Raw genomic sequence first — 20,784 nt, 5'->3', positions numbered from 1 at the left:
TTTTTTTTTGGTTCTTTTTTTTTCGGAGCTGGGGACCGAACCCAGGGCCTTGCGCTTCCTAGGTAAGCGCTCTACCACTGAGCTAAATCCCCAGCCCCAGAAGTTTGAGTCTTAATAAGATGAATTGTATTGCGGGATCATCGCATGACAGAAATAATATATGCACATATATTTATGTAAGTACCAGCCCTTAGGGGATATTTATTTATCTGTCTAGAATATATACAAGTAGAACCTCTGCCATCCAAAAGTCAGAAGCCCAAAGCTTCTCCTAAATCTGAAAGATCTTGAGTAACGGCGGAAGCGAAAACTTCCACACGATAAAACTGATTCACGTGAAAAATATTGGGTAAAGTTTCCTTCAGGTGATGTGTGTGAGGTGTGTATATACAAGGCAAATCAACTTCCTGCGTAGTTCAAACTCAGGCACCTGCATCAGGGTATCCATCCTGTATATGCAAATATCCCAAAGCCCCGTCTGAAACCTGGTCCAAAGCAGAAACAGACAGAGTTGTTCAGTTTTGAGGCACCAAGCAGCATTTTCTGCCTGAGCCACCATTCTGCGGAGACAGACTTGTAAAAATTCATCCGCCTCGTGAAACAACTTGGCCCATAGTTATCAAAAATGTTTATCAGAGGGGTATTATGATGCTTTATGAGGCTGTTATTGTTATTAGCCATTAAAATTATATTCGGAGCATGGCTTCCCATCACAATGGCTTCAACATTCACCCTGCGTGCTCATTTATGTGGTTCGCATAAATACGAGAGATGCCATGATGTATCTGTTCCCCTTCTGCAGATTTAGTGCCAAGCCTTCCTTATTTCACAGAGAAGATTAGGATCCTGATATTGCGGGATCTTTCAGAGTTACCTACGATAGGCAAGATGGGTTTGCTGGTAACCTGGGATGCATATAGTATATTCTATTAAACTCTTTAATCCAATTTTATTTTGCACAGAAATATTGGTTTTAGAAATATAAAATCTGGAGTGATTAGGAAGAAGACCTTACGAAGTCCTTTGCTCCAAAATGGACCACCCCCCTCAAATCTTGCAGCCTGAAATGTTCTTACTCATTGCTACAGACCGAGCAAATGCTTTCAAAGTTAATTCTTTAATTTGGCGGAGTTGAAATTCTTTTGGCAACAAAATAATTCTGAATGCTAGTAGGAAATTTATGGATTTCAATTAGAGTTTGTAGTGTATCATAATTCCAGTTTTATATTCCATGCAGTTCAGTGTTTTGGATTCTTAATGGGGCCAGTGCGGTAATAATAAAAATGATTCAAAATGCACCCAGTAATTACAGAGATTTGCTGTTGCCTCTGCATTAAAAATGATGATGATTTATGCCCAGTGAAACCGTGGTCCGTGGCTCTATTTAGGCTATTCTTGCTATTAAGCTCCTTGTTAGCTATGGTCAGTGATTTAAAGCTTAGGAGCTACATTAAAGGGCTGTAAAATTATTTATTTCTTAATAGATAATAGTAAATTTGAAACAGACGTTAGGTTAATTATAGTCTTGTACATTAAGGAATACGTATTAGCCCTTTGTCTCTCCTCAAGTCTTTGGAAACTCATTTCAAGTGAATGGGGAAAGTGGGTGAGAGGACCAGAGAACCTGGTCTGCTGGTTCCTGCCTCCTGCTTTGCGAAGAGTGAATATGTCTTGTGGATGTTCATGACGACAATCTGAACCCTTCACCACAGCTCTTTACCACGCTAAGCAAATGCTTCTTGACACTGTGATATGTTGTACTGCTAGGTTAACAGTCCTTCAAGGAGACTCCTCTGATTGGGGGAGGAAGCAATGGGGATGGAACCATACTTGGGAATAAGTACATTTCTTTGGTTTTTTTCCTGGAGGAAGCTAGTGTCTTTACCCTTAGTAATCATGTGCAGATTTACAGGTTCAAAGCTGTGTTCACAGACATCCACGTGAAAGTGGGATTTATAGGCTTCTCAGAGTTCTGTATAAGAAGTAATTCACTTTAGTTATGAAGATGATACAGAATAGGGGTTTCTGGGACTCACTGTGTTAACAAGGCTGGTATCAAAACTCACAGACATCAATTTGTTTCTGCCTCTTAGTTGTGCTGGAGTTAAAGGTGTGCATCACCATGCTTGGCCTAGAACATACATTTCTTGCAGCGCATTGATGAACTAGATTTGATATATGAGCTCCCGTGTGGTGCTTAAGTATTATACTAAATGAAGAAAGAGATCCAAGGAAGACAGACTCTATCACGCCGTGGAGGACACAGTTGAGGAGATTTATGAGTGCTCAGGATAAGCCAGGCTCCACTTTAATGAGGAAACACCTAGTCCTTCTCCCATCTCTAACTTAAAATGAGAGCATGTCAAATATTCATCTGGGTCTGGACAGAGTCCCAGGCTAGTGTTTGTGAAGGCTTTTTTCCATCTTCTGTCTCTGGAGTCCATGCTCCCTCCCTCTTGTGACTTATCATCTCAACACTGGCTTCTCCAGAAACATTGGACTATGGTGTTTTGTTTTGTTTTGTTTTGTTTTGTTTTGTTTTGTTTTGTTTTAAGAGTAAGGCTGGATGTGACTGGTTATTTCTAACTGCAACCCTTGGACCATAACTCAATTCATGGGTTTCCATCTATGGATAAGTGAGGCTAGAAACTAAAGTAAAGCCTTTCTTTGCAGAGAAAAGGGAGATAAAACACTATCGGATGGACATGGCTTTTTGTGTCTTTCATTATGTAAATGCTTCTTGGAATATCAGCCTATAATCTCATGAATTCACAATGGGGAAAATATCATGCATTTGTGACATCTTTATTTCATGATCTCCCTGCTACTCCCGCCCCACATGCTAATTAATGGAAAGAAAACCAGTTGGATTTACTCCGATTCCTATCACTATAGCCTGGTATATGGTCATTTATCCTGGTCCTTTTTCAAATCTTCCTTTCTCTACAGTCATTGGCTGCATCCCCTAAGTGTACCTTGCTCAGTGGTCTGATGATGTTTCCAATTAGTCTGTCCCACGTTGGGCCCAGCCTCTCCATCACTGACCTCCTTACTCTGTCCCAGGTGAATTCCTTCCTTTCAGGAGAATTAATGGTGCACATTCGAAAGATGGGAAAGAGTCATTATTTAGCTGTTTAACAGAACAGTGAAGTTGATAAATCCAGTTACACGTTGTATTCGTTTTCTATTACTGCATAATTAATTACCACTAACTTAGTGGCTAAAAATAATACCCATTTGTCATCTCATAGCTTTGTAGGTTAAAATACTGAGCAATCCTGAGTTCCCTGCTCAAAGCAAGATTCCAGGGATAGGCTGGATCGGGCTCTCATGGAGACGCTAAAGAGATCTGTTCCTCCAAACTCATTTAGGTCTTCAGGTGAATTCAGTTCCTCATTGCTGTAGATGTGAGCTCTTTATGTTTTGCTGCCTGGTAGCCACAGTCCTCTTTGTATAGAGCAGCTGGCTCCTTTCCTTTCCATGTGGCTCCCACTGTGGTCAAAGTAGCAATGGTAAGCTGACTTTTCGAGCTATCTTTTCATTTTCCAGCAAGAGAAACAATGTTGAAGAATTAACAGGATTAGATTAGGCTAACCCTAGTGATTTTCTTGTTGCCATACACTGTAACCACCTTCTGGGTGAACACCTCCCTGGGCATTCCCAAGTCCTTCTTATACTTAGGAAGGACAGAAGCTCTAAGGGCAAGGTTCAGAGGGTCTGCCTGTAAAGCCTGTCTACCATGCCTTTCCCCAGAACACATTAGGAAGAACAAATGTTTGCTCAGTGGAGCCCTGTGTTTCTGCTCAAGTACAGATTGAAAAGGAAATTCCTCAACACACAGTAGTCATGGGAACATTTCAAGTTGATCAGGAGAAAGGACAAATTTTGGTTTTGGTCCACAGAAAACACCAAAACCGACCCCCACAAAAAAACCACCAAAATCAAGCAAACTAACACTCACCAATTGTTTCTCAAAACAAGAAACAATTAATGGTCATATCAAAAAAAACTTGCGTAGATTTAAAATTACCAACAATATTGACAAAATTTTACTTAATGAGTACAATAAGAAATAGATGTACATATGGAATTTATATATTTGGAAAAATATATACATGCATATATATACATCACACACATATCTGTATATATACATATAACACACACACACACATATGGAATTAAAGGAGGTTGATTTCATGAGGAGCAGAGAGTATAAAAAGAGGCTGAGGGTGATATCACAAGAGTGTAGCAATATCCGCTAGTGTGGAGGATAGTTTCCTAACTAATATTAAAAACCATGTTTAGATTTTACACCCAAGGTTTCATGATTTTCTTCGATGCTGCCATCTCAAAGAAACTGTCTCTTGTGAACTGACACCATCTGTCCCTGTTGCACCACTTCTTAATGATTTTTATAGAACTCGACAAGGGTTCGAAGTGATCTTCGTTGCTAACATGTCTAATTGCTTGTTGTCTACATTTAGACTAGAGTCTAACATGATAAACACTATGTTGGCTGCCACCCGAATCTTGGCAGGGACACAGAGATCCAAGTCCTATCCAGGTTCTGTTTTTTAACTTGCTTCAACATCGTCACTTCATTGGTGACTTCTAAGAGCCCAGCTTGACTAAACAGCTATAGAATATTTAAATTTATACATCGTATTTAAATGAGTTCAGGTACCCCTCTAAGGTATGCCCATGCCTTATTTTCTTATTGGAAACAAAATCTAGAGGGATTTATCTGTTTTCTTTTATAAGGAGTTAATATTTTTAAACATTTGTGTTTTAGAGTCTTTTTTTTTTGTTTTGTTTTTCTTAAACTTCTAAGTTAAAAACAATCCTCTGAGCTCTGTGCTCAAAGAAAACATGATACCAGAAGCAAGCTTCCACGAAGGTCCCAGAATGAATTGTTTTCCTATCCTTTGCTTTCTTCCCCCCAAATGGAGGCACATTTCGTGTGTGTGTGTGTGTGTGTGTGTGTGTGTGTGTGTGTGTGTGTGTGTATGTATGTGTATGTGTGTATGTGTTTGTGTGTATGTATGTGTTTGTTTGTATGTGTTTGTGTGTATTTGTGTGTATATATATGTATATGCATGTGTGCTTGCCCACACATGTCCAGACATCTACATTTTCCTCTAATTTTGCCTGTCTTATATTTTGAGATGGGCCCGGAGATTAAACCTGGTGTTCGGTATTTCAGCTAGATGTGCTTCCAACGAGTCCCCAAGATCTGCCCACCCGCATTGGGTTTACAGACAAGCTCCACATACCCTGCTTTCCATGTAGATGCTGGGCATCCAAACTCAAGCCTTCATGCTTGTCCAGCTAGCTGCTTACCCACTGAGCCTCCTCTCCAATATATACCGTTGTGTTCTACTACTGTGTCCTCAGTATCCCTGAAGGAGGTGGTCAGAGCCCTTGTCTTTTTACCTATGACATGTTTTTGGTCAAAGAAATGATTTGGGTTTATTTTAAGCAGCATCTTCACAAACCTGTGAGAAGGTCACAGTTTCAATCTCTTCCCTTAGTCTCAGTACTGGCTGTACTCCTGATAGAGTTGGTCTGGTCAACTCTGAACCTCAGCAAAGAAAACGGCGCAGAACTGTAGCTGACCCCGAGTAGACTTGGGAGAAATAATAAGAGTGAGAAATAAGCTTTTGTTGCAAACTTTTGAAATGCGGGGTCATTTGTTACTGCAGCATAATTGGACTGCCCTGACTGATACAGATGGCCTGGCTCTGTGTGCATCACTTCAGAAGATCGTGGCCTTAAGTCTTATTCTAGCCACTGCTGAGCAAGCGATTCCACTCCTCCTTCAGCTGACATCACCTAGGTACCAATTGACAGCTCATTGGTTTAGGCCTGTGCTTGCTTGGTGCTTTAGCTCCCACGGAGGCTTCACTCACTCTGTCAAGCACTCCCTACAGGAGCTGACGAAGCACTCACACGGATAAACAGGAAGTGCAAGGAAATTAATACTTAAGAGGATGGCTTTGATAAGAGGGAGATGGGAGCTGGTGGAGACATGGTTCCCTCCTTGCTTTCCTCATGCAGGATTCTGAGACTCAGACTCATTTGCTAATGCTTCTGGGTAATCTCCTGTAATTGGGCAACACAGAGCCAAGTGGCTAATTCCGTCTTGCATCCTGTAGTGGCTTTCTCTTTATTGTTTTGTTCTTTTTTTCCCCTCCTTCCTCCTTTGCTCAGGGATTGTACTTCCAAACTCTTGCCTACAGATCTTTGCCTCAGGCTCTGCTTCCTGGAGGAATAAAACCAGCCGTCTATTAGATTCCACTTCAACGGGACCAACCACCACAGTGATTATTTATGGAGTTCTGTCATGTATGTGATCACACTGTGTGTTTACAGTAGCTTCAAAATAGGACCACTTTGTTAGTCACATTAGAAGTTATTTTTACTCGATTTGTTGGTTCTGGAACAACTCACTCCCCTGCCATAAGCACTTAGTCAGTCATGTGCTTAGTCATGACCCAGCACATTAGTCTTAGTCGGATGGAACCCGTATTTGCTGGTTTGAGATGAGCTTTCTATAATGAACTGGTTGTGTAGCCTAGAATAAATTTGAACTTTAGATTTTCCTTCTTCTGTCTCCCAGATACTGGGGTTACAGTGTGTGTTGCTGTGACCAGTTTTATGCAGTGATGGGGGGGACTGAACCCTGTATTAAGTGCATTCCAGACAAGCATTGTACCGACTCGAATCGATAGATGGAGACTTCTTTTTAACAGAACACTAATAGACAAATCTGAAGTGAAAGCACAATAGGGGTTGTGGTAGCATTGTTATCCTAAAATATTTTATTGTTCTTTACCTCAGAGTTGCCAGTCCACTGTGAGTGCCTTGTAGGACCATGTTTTTCAGGGGATCACAGTAATTACTGTTTTATTTATGGATGGACTTGAGTATATTCCAATAATTCCCTGGCTCTGGCCTTCCTCTGCTTTCTCTTTGATCTGTCCTTGCAAACTTCAAAAATCACAACACAGTAGGACGGAGGATACTTTCAAATCACCCCTTTATTTCATATATCAGAAAATGGGTCCATGGAGGTTAAAAGGATTGGTTGATTTTGTAGGGTAGGAAAGAGAATAAAGAGGGGCATGATCTGAACCATTAGAAGATCCCGTTCCCTTTTTGACATAATTAAATTCTTGATTGTGATGCTCTTAAATGAACCGTGAAATTCTAAGCACTTGCGATGCAAGTGTGATTTCTAACTACAGCTTTTTTTTTTCCTGCCCTCCAATCTGAATGCTAAGGTGGCAGATGCATAACTAATCTTAGCAAAGTCTATATTAAGAAACCTGCAAGGTGTCTTTATTTAACTTGCATGATCTGCGAATGTAACGTAGTGTTAAGTAGCATGATCTCGCACATTAGGTCTGAGAATAAAAGACAGCTTCTTTAATGTGAAAGGTTACTTTATATTTAGTTTCAGCGGGAATGAAAATATAGAAACAAAGCGTTAATACATGTGATCACAGCAGAGGTGTGTGTGTGTGTGTGTGTGTGTGTGTGTGTCCGTGCACACATGCACATTTCTGATAAACAAAAGCCAAAGCTCAGAATTGGGTCCTGTGACCCACAGACAAGGAGATTCTAAAATCCTTTTATCCTACTGTAAATTTTCTGAAATGTATTCACCTTCTGGGCTGTGTTTTTGTGTAGGGATGTTTCCCTGGATCTGCTGTTAGCTCAGGAGATGCGGGTACTTTCTATTTCAGCTCTGGAATCACAGTTTCCAGAGATCAGGGATTACCCGCGGCTCTATTTCATATCTTTGCTGCAGTGGGACAGATTACTGAAGTAGCAAACAATGATATTTCAAGACTCAACTGGGGAAGAATGGGTGGGAGCACGCCAACCACCTTTGCATTAAAAGAAAAAAATGTTAGCGCCTTCAAATCTCGCTGTAGAATATTCCTGTCTGTTATATACTATCCAGTACAAGAATAGAGAGACCACTCATGCCACAATTGAAGTTAAAATTCTGGAACATAGCTTTTACTCATTTAACCATTTTGCCAATTTAAAGAAAAAAAATCTGTATTTCTTTTTTAAGAGTCCACTTTTAGTGGACGGTCATCCATTCAACTAGGAAAGGCGGCAGCGTTAATGCAAGAGATCTCAAACCTGTTTGGTACCAACTTGCTCCATAAATATCATGTTTCACATAAATGTATTCGAAGTTCTTGACTTTCTAGTTACTTGTAAAACAATATTTTTTTCTCAATAAAAAAGACCATAGGGAAGAAATAGACATATGGTTTTGGAATGTGTGTATGTGCGCATGTGCAGGTTTTAGATTGTGTTTATGCGCATGTGTAGGTTTTAGAATGTGTGAATGTGCGCATGTGCAGGTTTTAGAACGTGTGTATATGCGCATGTGCAGGTTTTAGAATGTGTGTATATGTGTGCACATGTGCGTGCGCACACACAGACACATGTACCTGGAGGGGAAGTCTGTGTTTAAAACAATTAAAGAGATCTTTATGCTTCCACAAGCTGAGGACGACGTCTGTGGAAGTTATGTTCTATAGGGCATTGCTTCACGAAGCTAAATGAAGAATTTAAAAGTTAATGGCTAACCCATGCTTAAAGCATGTGCATGACTCACGATCTATTTTAATAACGTTTGCGGGTGACTAACTCAATAATGTTGCTGAATGCTCATTACGGTTCTGTTTGGAAGATGTGCTTGAGAATCAATTATTCCTAGGGTTGGGGATTTAGCTCAGCGGTAGAGCGTTTGCCTGACAAGCTCAAGGCCCTGGGTTCGGTCCCCAGCTCCGGAAAAAAAAAAAAAAAAAAAAGAGAATCAATTATTCCTTAAGGGTGAGTTTACATTCCTAAGTGATTGAACAAAAATGCATAATTTCATGTTTCTGTATAGGGTAGATGCTTAGTTGATGGCTTAAGTTCTGGATAATACTTGCCAAAGCCCTCAGAGATGTGGCACGCCAAGATGTTCGTAGTTGGCAGAGGGAAAGCTGAAGGAGTGGTGAGGCTGGATGGCTGGACACACAGACTTTCATCCAGGAAGTGACAAGCTTGGGGTTGATGACTTCCTCCAGGGGCTTTCAAAGCTGCGCTATAAGGAAAGGATAAGATGGTTCTAGAACTACCTAGAAGCTGACTGGCCACTGAAGCGCACTCTTCCCCCTCCTCTAGCCACTCTGCTTCCACATCCACATTCACTTTGCAGCATCTCGGAATGCTCTGTCTGGAGCTCACTGTGAACACACAGGGACTTGAGCTATCAGGGAAGCTGCCTTTTTCACATTCCGCTCCCACTTCTTCTGGGTACCATCAGAATGTAACCGCAAGTATGCCTGGTTGAGACCTCTGGGGCATGATGAAAGATGGCGCGATTTACGTCTTTGGCTGCCGCAGGTCTCCATTCACGCCTCCTCAGAGTTCATTTAGGTGAGGTCAGCGCTTTGAGGGTGGTTCCGTTGACTTTGTACCTGCTGTTCTTTTACAGGCCCAAGCTTCAAGCCCAAGCTTCGAGTCCATGAGAGTGCGCTACTGTCTAAAGGGTCCCCTTTCCCCTGCCAAAATCAAAGACAAAGGGAGCAGCAGCGGAAAATGCTTCCTTAGGCTGTAGCTAAAAATGCAAATGTGCCCAGGATGGAATTGCTAAAGAGGATTATGATACTTGTCTTGCTTCCCTGCCCATTTCAATTTGGCAGGTGAGGTCAAGGCCTAGCAGAGGTCACGCTTCAGTATTTGGGAGGCTGAGTCTGGATGGTAGGAGAGCATGGGTAATTTTGATAAAGGAGACTGCCTGTGTTCAGAAATACCCATGCCACCTCAAAAGCTCTTGCTATTTTCAAAGCTGGCAGGCTACCCCCCCCCCCCCAGAGAAACATGTGTTTGTGAGTAGACCAGCCATCTTTGCAAATCCTCTCACCAGACAGGAAAGGTCAGCTTACCTTCAAAACAGGAAGGTCCCAGGTCTGTGGGACTAAAGCCGGATGGGAGGCCAGAAGGGTTAGTGTGCAGTGGTTGTACAGGAGGTGCTGTAGTGTGAAAGGCAAATTATAATGTGTTCCAGACTCAGGACTTGGTGTGAGACTTGCTGCGTTTGTGATCCCTCTAGTCTAGGGTGTCTAGAAATGAAATAGAATGGCGGGTCTCAAAGTGTGGTCTGAAGACCCCCCAATGGTTCCCTCCAGGAGACTTTGAGATATAATGTCATGAGATATAATGGCATTATCCACCCTTTCACCACTGTGTCGATGTATATACTGCCAGCAGAGTAATGGTGGGCACAAATGCTGGCACACAAATGCTAGTCTGTCTCTGTACTTTACCCCTAACCTCCACACTGCCACAAACCCTAAGAAACCATTCTCCATCATCAGATCCTCTCTGATGCAAAAGAATTAATAATAACTTCACTTAATCGCAGCTTTGGTGTACTTGTTTTGTTTTCTATTCTGAGTTCTGAGTGACAGAATAGAAGTACATGGTACCCTTTTGTGGGCACTGGAATGAACCTGTGTCCCTGGCAGACATTGATGCTGTCTGTTATTCTGCTTACTGAAGATGCTTTTCCATGGAGCACCATTCTAATTGGTGGGAGCAGCTGTGGTTAAACCATAAGTGTTCACAGTGGGGATATTTAGAAGACTATTTGAAAATAGTATTGAAACTAGTATTTTCCTTTTCTTTTAAAAAATGCTTAAAATTTTTATTTTTGGGGTTGGGGATTTAGCTCAGTGGTAGAGCGCTTGCCTAGGAAGCGCAAGGCCCTGGGTTCGGTCCCCAGCTCCGAAAAAAAGAACCAAAAAAAAAATTTTTTTATTTTTGTGTGTGCATCAGAACTAGCATGTGTATATGTATGTGTGTGTGTGTATGCGAGTGTGTGAGAATGAACACGTGTATGTGAGAATGAGCCTGTGTGTGTATATGTGTCAGGACAAGCATATATGTGTGTGTGCATGTGTACTTGTGTATGTGTATGTATGCAGAATCCTGAAGAGGGTGTCAGATTCCTCGAAGCTGGAGTTACAAGCAATTGTAAGCTGCCATGTGGGTGTAGGTCACTGATGCATCGGCCACAAGAGTAGGAAGTTTTCTTAACTTCTGACTCATCTCTCTAGCTCCGGAACCCATTATTTCAAGAAAGACAACAGATGATATTTATTGTTAATGACAAAGAGCAAATTTTAAGGGGAAAATAGAAATCTAGAAAACTCTGTCTCTTGACAGTTCCTAGTATTTCTTTCTCTTTAATAAGATGTATTTGCATATATATATATGTCGTTGATGTACTCTTATGAATGTGTTCTACATAATTCAAGCAGTTTATATCCTGTATAGAATAGAAAGAGGCCAAAGTTTTCTCTCTATATAATTAGTGTTATAAACTAAATCAAGATAGGCATTTTGTACAATATCTAAATAAACATTTTGAGTAACATTGTATATTCTGAAAATAAAATTCCGGTTCACTAAAAATCACATTTGCACATGCACTTCTAAAAACAACAAAGCAGTTTCAACTATCCCTATCTTCCGTTTACAACTTATGTCTGTTGGTGAGAAAGGTGCTCTAAATTTGTCCCCTAAAGGACGTGGTGACAGCTATCACAGAGCTAGGTGGCTTAAAATGACAGAGCCTCTCCCTCATGCTTCTAGAGGCATGAAGTAAAAGGCCATAGTGTCAGGAGGCATGGATCCCTCTAAAGACTGGGAAGGGAGCATCCTTCCTTGCCTTTCTGGTTTTGCTGGTGGGTCTAGACTCCCTGGATTTAAGGTGGATCTACAGTCCCTGGATTTAAGGTGGATCTACAGTCCCTGGATTTAAGGTGGATCTACAGTCCCTGGATTTAAGGTGGATCTACAGTGTTTCACTCCTATCTCTTCTTCTCCCTTCATGTGGTCCCCTTACTATGTCTCCACTTCCTCTCTCCTTCATATGAGGTCATCAGGCAATGGGATTTCAGGTCCGCCTTAAACCTCCACTGAATTTAACCCAAATCTGTGATAAGTTCCAAATATAAGACACCTGGCTTCCCACTGAGGTTGCACTTTTGGGATGCTTTTCAGCTACTAAGGATGGCAAAGTCGACTGCCCTGAATGCATGCCATTTGCTAAGGTGGAACTTGCCACAGGAAGCTGTTCTGCCCTACATTAGCAGCGTTCCGGAGCAGCACATCTGCATCTCAAAACCTCAGCTTCTTCATTTATTAATTAGGTTCTGGCTCTCTATCAAGCTGGTGTGGGGTGAGGAGGAGAGATTATATGCAAGCACACATTCTTGATGGGAGGCTTCCCTCAGTAAATAGTAATAGTGTATTTCCTATCATGGAGCAGTGGATTATAACCTTCCCAGTATGCATTAGACACCTACAGTAGTGACAGATATATTTGTGATCAGTGGAGTAAGAGAAAACAGACACTAAGGTTAACTGATTTCAAAGATTGTTAATTAATAGTTACAGAGGACATCATTACAAGTAAGAAAATGAGACAGGGGTAGGGAAAGAGGAGTAACAAGGAGAGGGGCCCGGAACACTGTAGAGACCAACGTCACCAGGAGCTTTTTTCATCCACAGAGCACCAAGTAAGGGTGTTTCAAAGAACTTCACTAGAGGGCCAACCACTCTGAACCATGCACCTTGGGATCTCCAGTCTTTGGTATTATACTCCTAGGCTTTGATCATGTTTGGAGATCTGGCATTATAGTGTAGAGAGAAACTCCAAAAGCCCTGGCACAGTGCTGCTTTCTTACGAGAGACCAATGTCCACACTGAAGTGGTCTGGGTGGGTGGACTTCAGTCTTGTTAGCGTCTCCCCACCCCACTACTCATCCTGCAGCCAGCCTTGGCCGGCCACTACTACATAAGGAAGCAGAGCTTCACTCCTGAGCTGCCTCTCCCTGACCCTCAGTTGTGCCAGTATCTGAGCCCTTCTGGTCATTTGTCTCTTGAGTCTTCCTGAGGTGGGGCCCAGCTTCCCTCTAGAATTACTGCCCCACCCCACCCCATGCCCATTATCCCTGTTGACTTCAGCAGTCCTTATCACCTTATTTGCCTGTGTGGACACCATGGGACCCCTCCCCTACCCTGGAACTGTGGCTAAAGCTCGTTGTCTAATCTGAACTCATTTCCGTTTCCCTTCTTCAGCCGTACTATTAAAACTCTGAAAAGAGAGATGACCTAACTAACCTTGGGTTCCTGTTCTGACTGGCTGATAATTATCACAAAACAACAGAAAGCTTCACGCTGAATCCCCCCGCAGTTACATTCCTGAGCCCTTGTTACTGATGGAGGAGCTAGATGAAGCTCTTGACTCCAGGCCTCTAGAAGCTCCTGCAGTACTGACTCTCCCTTAGCTGACCACAGGCCTTCAGGTGGTTCTGTGTGGGGGAAGAGTGCTCAGTGCTGAGGTCTGCAAAGCAGCTTTTGAAGTGGCGAATTTACATAACTGTTCAGTTGGAAAAATTATAACATCAGTTAATGCCCTGAGGATAACATAGACAAAGATGTTTTTGCTTTTTTAACCTCCGAGTGTGTTTCAGAGAGTTTTATGAATAATAAGTGTGTAGGAAAATTCCCAGGCAGCCTCTTTAGGAGAGTTGGCATTTGCTGAAAAGCTGTAGGTAAGTCGGGAAGTGAAGATTAGAAACTCATGTCCAGAGGAGGCATGGAGAGGCAGTTCCTCTAATTCATCTAATTTGCTCCAGAAAGGGAACATTAAGTCAACAAGGTGGGGACAGATTGGATAATCAACAGGACCTGTTCTTCATTTGAAAGAGGACATGTCACATGTTTCTAAAGAAAAAGAAGATGTTCTTTTAGTCCATAGATTCCAAGGAAATCTATTTTGTAAGCTCTCCCTAAAATAGAAGACGGGTGAAGGTGTCATATAATACCAGCTCTTTGTACAGTATGAAGTCACATCTTCTCTCCTGTTGGGACCAGAGGCCTGTCTGAGCATCCCCAAGCAGCAGACTGAAGGGAAAAATCTAAAAATGACCATCAGGACCCATAGGGGCTTAGTGACTCGTGTTACTTCTTCTCTCTGTAAGTGAAGGAAAATAACTTTCTACATTAAAATTCCCCAACAGGAGCTTACTCTGATGAGAATTATATGTAAGAATGATACACTGTAGATAGTTCTGGCGATCTCTACCAATATTATAACCCAAATCTGAGAAATGAGGTGGGGCGGGGGGAAAGAGACACAGTCTAGACCACAAAGAAGCCATGATTTTGTACTTGAAAATCAACATCTTTTGAGATCTTATTTTCCTCCGTTCATTGTTCTGATTTTAAGGCAACTTCAAGTCTGTTGTTCTTTTGAGCTTGTGGTTCTTCTCCTAATTAGAGGCAACCAGAGCTTCATGCAAGCAGACCCATCCTGAGAAGTGAGTTTCTACCTGATAATACTCTAAAGAACAGCGCAGGTGCAAATCTAACAGCCACACAGTCTCCATATTTAGTTTTTCAATTAAAACAAAATGGCCCTCCTGAACGGTTAAGTATCTCTGTACTTTCCTTGTATTTGGGGGTGATATCAGCTGTCTCCCAGAGAAACTTACTAAGGAAAATGCTATTGTCTCCTAGGTGATAAAAGGAGACAACCACAGTTGAAGAACCCTAGGTAGTTGGTGACAGATGTTTTTGTTTTAGCTTCATGACCTACTGAATCTAGGGTTTTTGACATTCAACCATGCCCCATCTCCTGTTATTTTTTTGGACTGAGAAAGGTAGGACTTTGCTTAGGACAGGGGCTCTCAAACTTTAGGTCGTGACCCCCCACGGGATTGCGTACCTGATATCCTGTATATCAGGTATTACATTATGATTCACAACTGTAGCAAAATTACAAAATGATTTTATGGTTGGGGGGCCAGTCTCCACTCTACAGAAATTATTCTGCATTAGCTTCCCAAATACTGAGAATATGGGTGTGTGAAACCACACCCATCAGGAAACTTAGTATTCCTCCTTTGCCCTCTGCCACTCACATTCACCCACTCACCCACTCACTCACTCACTCACTCTCTCACTCTCTCACTCTCTCACTCTCTCACTCTCTCGCTCCTTCCTTCTCTTCTCCCACTCTCTGAGACAAGGTCTCTTGTAGTCTGGCTGATCTCCAACTCACCAGGTAGCTCAGGGTGGCCTTGGGCTTCTGAATGTTCCTTGTCCAATTTCGAGTGCTGGGAGTACAGGCGTTTGCCAAACCCATGTAACTTCATGCCCTTCTTTTAGTCATTCAGCACATCTAGTCCTTAAGCACAGGAAAACTGCAGCTGTTTTAAGGCCTAAGAACAATGCAGCATTCATTCATCCTCGGATTGGATTTGGAGACATTTGAGAGCCCACCAGACACACTGTTACTTTCATGGGTCTTCTTCTCATTTTTCCTCCCTTCCCCGCCGCATCAACCCTTCTTGTGGTACTGAGAACGAAAGGCCAGACCTCTTAAATGTTAGGCGAGCTCTCTACCCACCATGGGGATACATCTTCATCTCACCAAGGAAGAAGACATTAACGACCGTGAATATATTGATACTTTCTTTGTGGAATGGATAGAGACCCATTCTTCTCATATGAGAATGCCATGTAGTTTAGGGGGAAAATGGGCTATTTAAAAAAGAAAAAGTAAGGTGCACGAGCTGTATTGTCAAACGCGTGTTTCACTCTAAGAGGTCTTAATCGTTTGCTTAGCTTGTCAAGATTCTGAGTCTGCTCATTCTTAACTCGCTTGAGTGGGACCTGTGAGGACTAGGCTGTGGGATATCAGTGTGTATCAGCCGTCAGAGCACTGAGAGGATCAGTAACAGGGAGAATTCTTAACATTTCCCAAGTCGTGAGGCAACAACTCAACAGGCTCTTCTAATTACTGCTCTCCCAACTTGAAACTCTTCGTGCCCCAGTTTTGGAAATCCCGTTTGTCTGCCTCCCACCCTCTTCCCTTGGGAATGATAAAAAACAAAAACAAAACAAAAAAACCAAATTGCAAGACTGGGCTTGTTGGATGAATTTGATTTGCTTTTGTGGAACCAAGAACAGGAGAGACTCTGGAGGCTGTTGGATTGTGGCTACGTTTGTGAAGTGAGTTCATGCTTCCAGTCTCCGGATGAGTTTAATGTGAAGGGTGTCAACACTTGAAGCATAATAGACTGTCCAAAGGCATTCATTCTCTCCACATGTCTGTGGAGCATGTGAGGGCATGAAGGCGATTTAGCTGACTTCATTCCGAGTTCTGCCTCACCCAGGAGGGTAGGTGCGTTATGAACATATTCTTTCTCAGCCAAGGTCTTCCTTTTCTCCTCATGACTGCTTACATCCTAACTTGAGGCTCTCTCAACTTGTTTTCTTCCTAATGCTAACAGAAAGTTATCTTATACAACACAGTAAATATGATAGTTGTTGTTAATACCCTTTATCTATTTGTATACTACAGCATTAAAAAAAACGAAGCAACTTTACCTTCTTTGTATTTCAATAATCTCTCCTCTTAGGACTTCACCAAAATCTCCTATCCCCCTCCAGACCATTCCAACAACTCTGCTTGTTAAGGTAGATGAAAGATTGCTTGATCACCGATGGTAACAGGAGGTGATTTTTAACAGAGGCATTGAATTAAGTTAGATTGTTTTAAAGGTGACTTTTGGAATATATTAATTATTAGTGAGGTTTTCTTAAGTGAAAGCCAAATACCAAACCAGAGGACTATAAATAGTTCTCTCTCTGGAAAGGAGAATGATTAAGCTTGGTCAGTAATACTTCCTACCAGCTTAGATTGCCTGATTATGGTGTCTCCCACGCTAAGAGTTAATGGCATATTAGCTATGAGTTGCAGTCAGCAGGCAGCCATTGCAGGAGCAAGGGTGAGAAGGGTGCGTTCTGAGAGGTGTTAGATGAATAAATTAATTCTTTAAAAGAGTCTTTATGGAATCGGCAAAATGCCTTGTGTTTGAGGGGCATTGTTACCTATCAAAGAATAAACCTCAGTATAAGGGTGAACTGAGATAGACTAGGAAACAAAACAAAACCAAAAGCATATTCAACCATTCCCCCAAAGAACCTTTTCTAACAAACAACAGCAAACGCAGAGCAAACACAAACAGACCAAGAACCCCAGACCCCATGTTTAATCCAAGAAACACGGAAGCCAGAGAGAGGCAAGTGTGAGGTGTCTTTGTCTCTTTAACCTCTCCTTTTCCTCCTGCTCCTCTTTGTCTGTCCTGAGCATGTCAGGGGATTCTCTGCATATGGTGGAGTATAACAGACAGCCAGAAAACTATCATCTGTGTCTGTCTTTTAGTTTCAGAGGAGTCAATGTGACAGTAAAGGGGTTAAAGCTGTCAACACCTGTAAGACCTTGGAGATGATCAACGTAACATAAACCCGAGGCTCTGGACACCAATAGCCACACAGCAATGTATTTCTGCTTTCCCAGAAATCCCTATTTGTCTCCTTCCAGCTCACAGTTCTGAAATGCCTGGCAGAAGAAATCATTGTTTATGCATACAAGAGATAATGATTAAAGATGATTGTGAATTGTTTTTATTTTGGAAGATGCATTCCGAATTAGCGCTAGCGGCCACAGTTCCAAGTTGAATACAAAAGTTGCCTTTGCACGTGAGATAGACAGCCATTAACACTTGGGGCTTCTGCAGGATGTCGGCTGTGGCTGGCTCTGCTATTAAAAGCTGCTAACGTGTTATTGAACCATGTGATTGAGAAATCTGAACTGTTGTAAGGTAGATTTGAGGTTTTCGTCTTCTCCTTCTCTAACAAGGGACATACATGAGGGGAGGGAAAAAAAAAGGGAGACCATTTAAAAGTAAACCAAAGGCTTTAGAATATAATGTGTTGTTCTTCATTAGCTTAAACAAGAAAGTGAATCCATAAAAGGCAGAGGCACTGAAAGCCATTTTCAACCGTCATCCGTGATGGACTTGGGGAAGAATGGGCAAAACATAACCTCAGTAACCCAGATATGTTCAAATCCACAGGTCCCCATGGCCGGCATCCTAGAGTACTTAATGAATTGGCCGAAGTCATCACAGAACCGCTAGATATCATTTTTGAAAGCCCGTGTTGGACTGATGAGGTGCCGAAGACTGGAAAGGGGCGTACTTAGAACGTTCTTTCACAAGGGGAACTGGATGGTGACTCTGCAAACACTCATCAGCTTAACTTTTTGCTCGGAAAATTCTGGAATTATCAGCTTAGTCAGCCGAGTAACTCACGTGTAGTAGTCAGGAGAGAGGCAGTGACAGACCACCTATGGAAATATGTTGGATTTGATTTTCAGTGGACACTCCATGTGGAAAGAAGTCTGATACATCTCTTGGAATTTCTCTCCTTTGTTCTTTGAATTTTTTTTCATCATCATAGATGGGGTTGACTAAGACTTGTGGGGAATTACTAATTTTAAGCAAACTACGTAAAATAGGTTTCTTACAATAGCTACTTAATTAGATAGCTTTCAAATTAGCCTCTGTCTCGAGAACAGTAGCCTTCATTTTATTTTTTAGCATACATGTTATTTTACTTCGTACAGGGCCTTGTTTTCGTTAAGTTACAATATTTCATATAATTCTATATAAGCTAGTTTGGGGGAAGGAACTCTTATTTTAGGTACTTTATATAGTGGTTTCACATCTAAGTGTAGCCATAACACTGACAGATTAAGGAAGAAATTATTTTTCTGGGTTTTCAGTTTTAATCTGGTGGAGGGATGACTGTTACATTAGGAGTGCCATAGCCCATACATGTCAGCTCTTCATATTCTTCTTTGTCCTTGCCCACCTTCCCCAGATGCTTTCTCTCAAACTCCCCCATCCCCCTATGCTTCTGATATCAGGTGTTGGGCAGGGAAGTGGGCCTTGGCAGTGGGCAAGAGGAGCCTTGTCCCATCTGTGCACAAGGAGAATAAAGGAAAAGGGAAGGAAACCTGGAGTATTTTTTTTTTACTTCCTCATCATTATTTCCTTTGGGTGTTGCTAGTCCACTTTTCTGCTAAGAAAATACAACCCTGGTGATGGGGTCTAAACCTCGCTGAGGAAGGGCTCCAGGTGATTTGACAATGTTAGCAAGCATCTGACGCTGGCAAGTCTAGAGAGCCCCTCGGATGTACTGTGCTTGTGGAAACATCGTTTCACGACTCAGGAGTAGAGCAAAGATGCAGCTTGTATCACTGCAATTATGGACATGAACAGCAAACTTTCAAAGGCAAGAGACTGACAGTCACTTTGTCTCTAGAAATAGGTAGCCGATTAAGAAGGGATTACATCTCCAGAGGCGTTTCATGCCATAATACTGTTTTTTGTTTTTGTAATCTAAAGTTTAACCACTAGAGCTGCCTTTAGAGATGATTTTAGGCACTGCGCAAAGCCTTTCTTGAGCTTTAAATACAAGTGTAAGGAAATTAAGTTCTAAGAGCACGTGTGTGAGTTGTCCCTTATGAGCCACATACAGTCAATTGCTTGTCACCTTTTCAAATAAGCTGATCTGTAAAATACCTGTTTGATTTTTTTTAAAGAGGTGTGGGTGTCTGCATAGATTACTGATATGATTTATTGTGATAATAAACGGCTTCCTGGTTGAGGCCTCATTTCCAGGTGCCGCATCTGTGGCAGATTTATTTCGCAGATGTACATTTGCATGCATTTGTTGAACTGTGGCTAGCAAGGACCCAATTTCTGAAAAAATCTATTATTTTCCCTGGAGGCAATAGAATAAAATCCTCTACGACCAAAAAAATGGCCCTAGGGTCCTTTCAAGCTTTATTTTCAATTTGAATGATGTCCGACTTCAATTACTTGGCGAAATCTAAATCTTGTCTCCATGCCACTATTGGAATTTGAAATTAACAATAATCTACCTAAGTTATGAGTCACAATTTAGGATGGTGGTATAGCCAGTGGGTCAGAAAGATGTCTAAGGTAAAGCTAGAAGGATAAACTTGGGAAGAGAACCAATGAAAAGAAGCTTGCTAATTCCTTTGTATTGAATCCAGATGAAGTAAGAAGCCATGAAAGGAATTCTGACCTTGAATTGCATCTCTAGGGACTTATCTTCAAGAGTCAATTTCTCATTATGCTTCCCCCCCCCCCCTTTTATCTACATGCTGGTGATTTCCTTAATATCTAACTGTAGAAGATGAAAATATAACAGCAAATCCTGACCGTGGCGATGATTCATAGTTCCCAGAAAATTAAGTCATAAGTGACAGGGTCTTAGTTTATAATATTGAGAGGTTTAGGGAATAATAGCAAAATTTTCTTCATCTTAAATGCAAGTATACGTCACTGATGCTAAATGTTACTTTGCCCAGTATGGTGGCACCCATCCATAATCCCAGCGGAATTCCAAGCTCAAGGCCAGCCTAGGTTACGTAATGAGATTCTATCTCATTAAGCAAATCAGAACAAAACGGAGTAAAATAGGAGGGACTAATGGAGATAGCTTTGTTGGTCAAGTGTGTACCACGCAAGCATTAGGACCAATGTTTTTGAACCCTAGAACCTCCATAAAAAAAGGCCAGGTGTGGTGATATGGGTTATATTGTCAGCACTGGGGAGGAAGAGACAGCAAGTTCCCCATGGCTTGCTGGCTGGCCTCCTAGTCTGTTTGGTGAATTATAAGCAATCAAAACAGAGGAACCACAACAAGGTCTGCCTGCAGAGGAATCTTTGGCCTCCATGTTCTCTCTCTCTCTCTCTCTCTCTCTCTCTCTCTCTCTCTCTCTCACACACACACACACACACACACACACAC

At 41.8% G+C, this 20,784-nt stretch overlaps 1 protein-coding gene across 1 annotated transcript in view; it reads left to right on the top strand.

Moving 5' to 3' along the window:
- The window catches only part of Samd5 (sterile alpha motif domain containing 5), a 49,361-nt gene extending 29,604 nt beyond the window's left edge, over window positions 1-19,757 (top strand). The window contains exon 2 of the mRNA NM_001108901.1: window positions 18,015-19,757. Coding sequence (NP_001102371.1) covers window positions 18,015-18,077 — 63 coding nt within the window. The 3' untranslated portion in view covers window positions 18,078-19,757. The remainder of the gene's footprint in view (window positions 1-18,014) is intronic.
- Window positions 19,758-20,784: the final 1,027 nt, after the last annotated feature.

The sequence above is a fragment of the Rattus norvegicus genome, chromosome 1, assembly GCF_036323735.1.
Source record: "Rattus norvegicus strain BN/NHsdMcwi chromosome 1, GRCr8, whole genome shotgun sequence".
Lineage (NCBI taxonomy): Eukaryota > Metazoa > Chordata > Mammalia > Rodentia > Muridae > Rattus > Rattus norvegicus.
The sequence above is the reverse complement of the archived record's forward strand: the minus strand, read 5'-3'. Positions and strand labels throughout refer to the sequence as shown.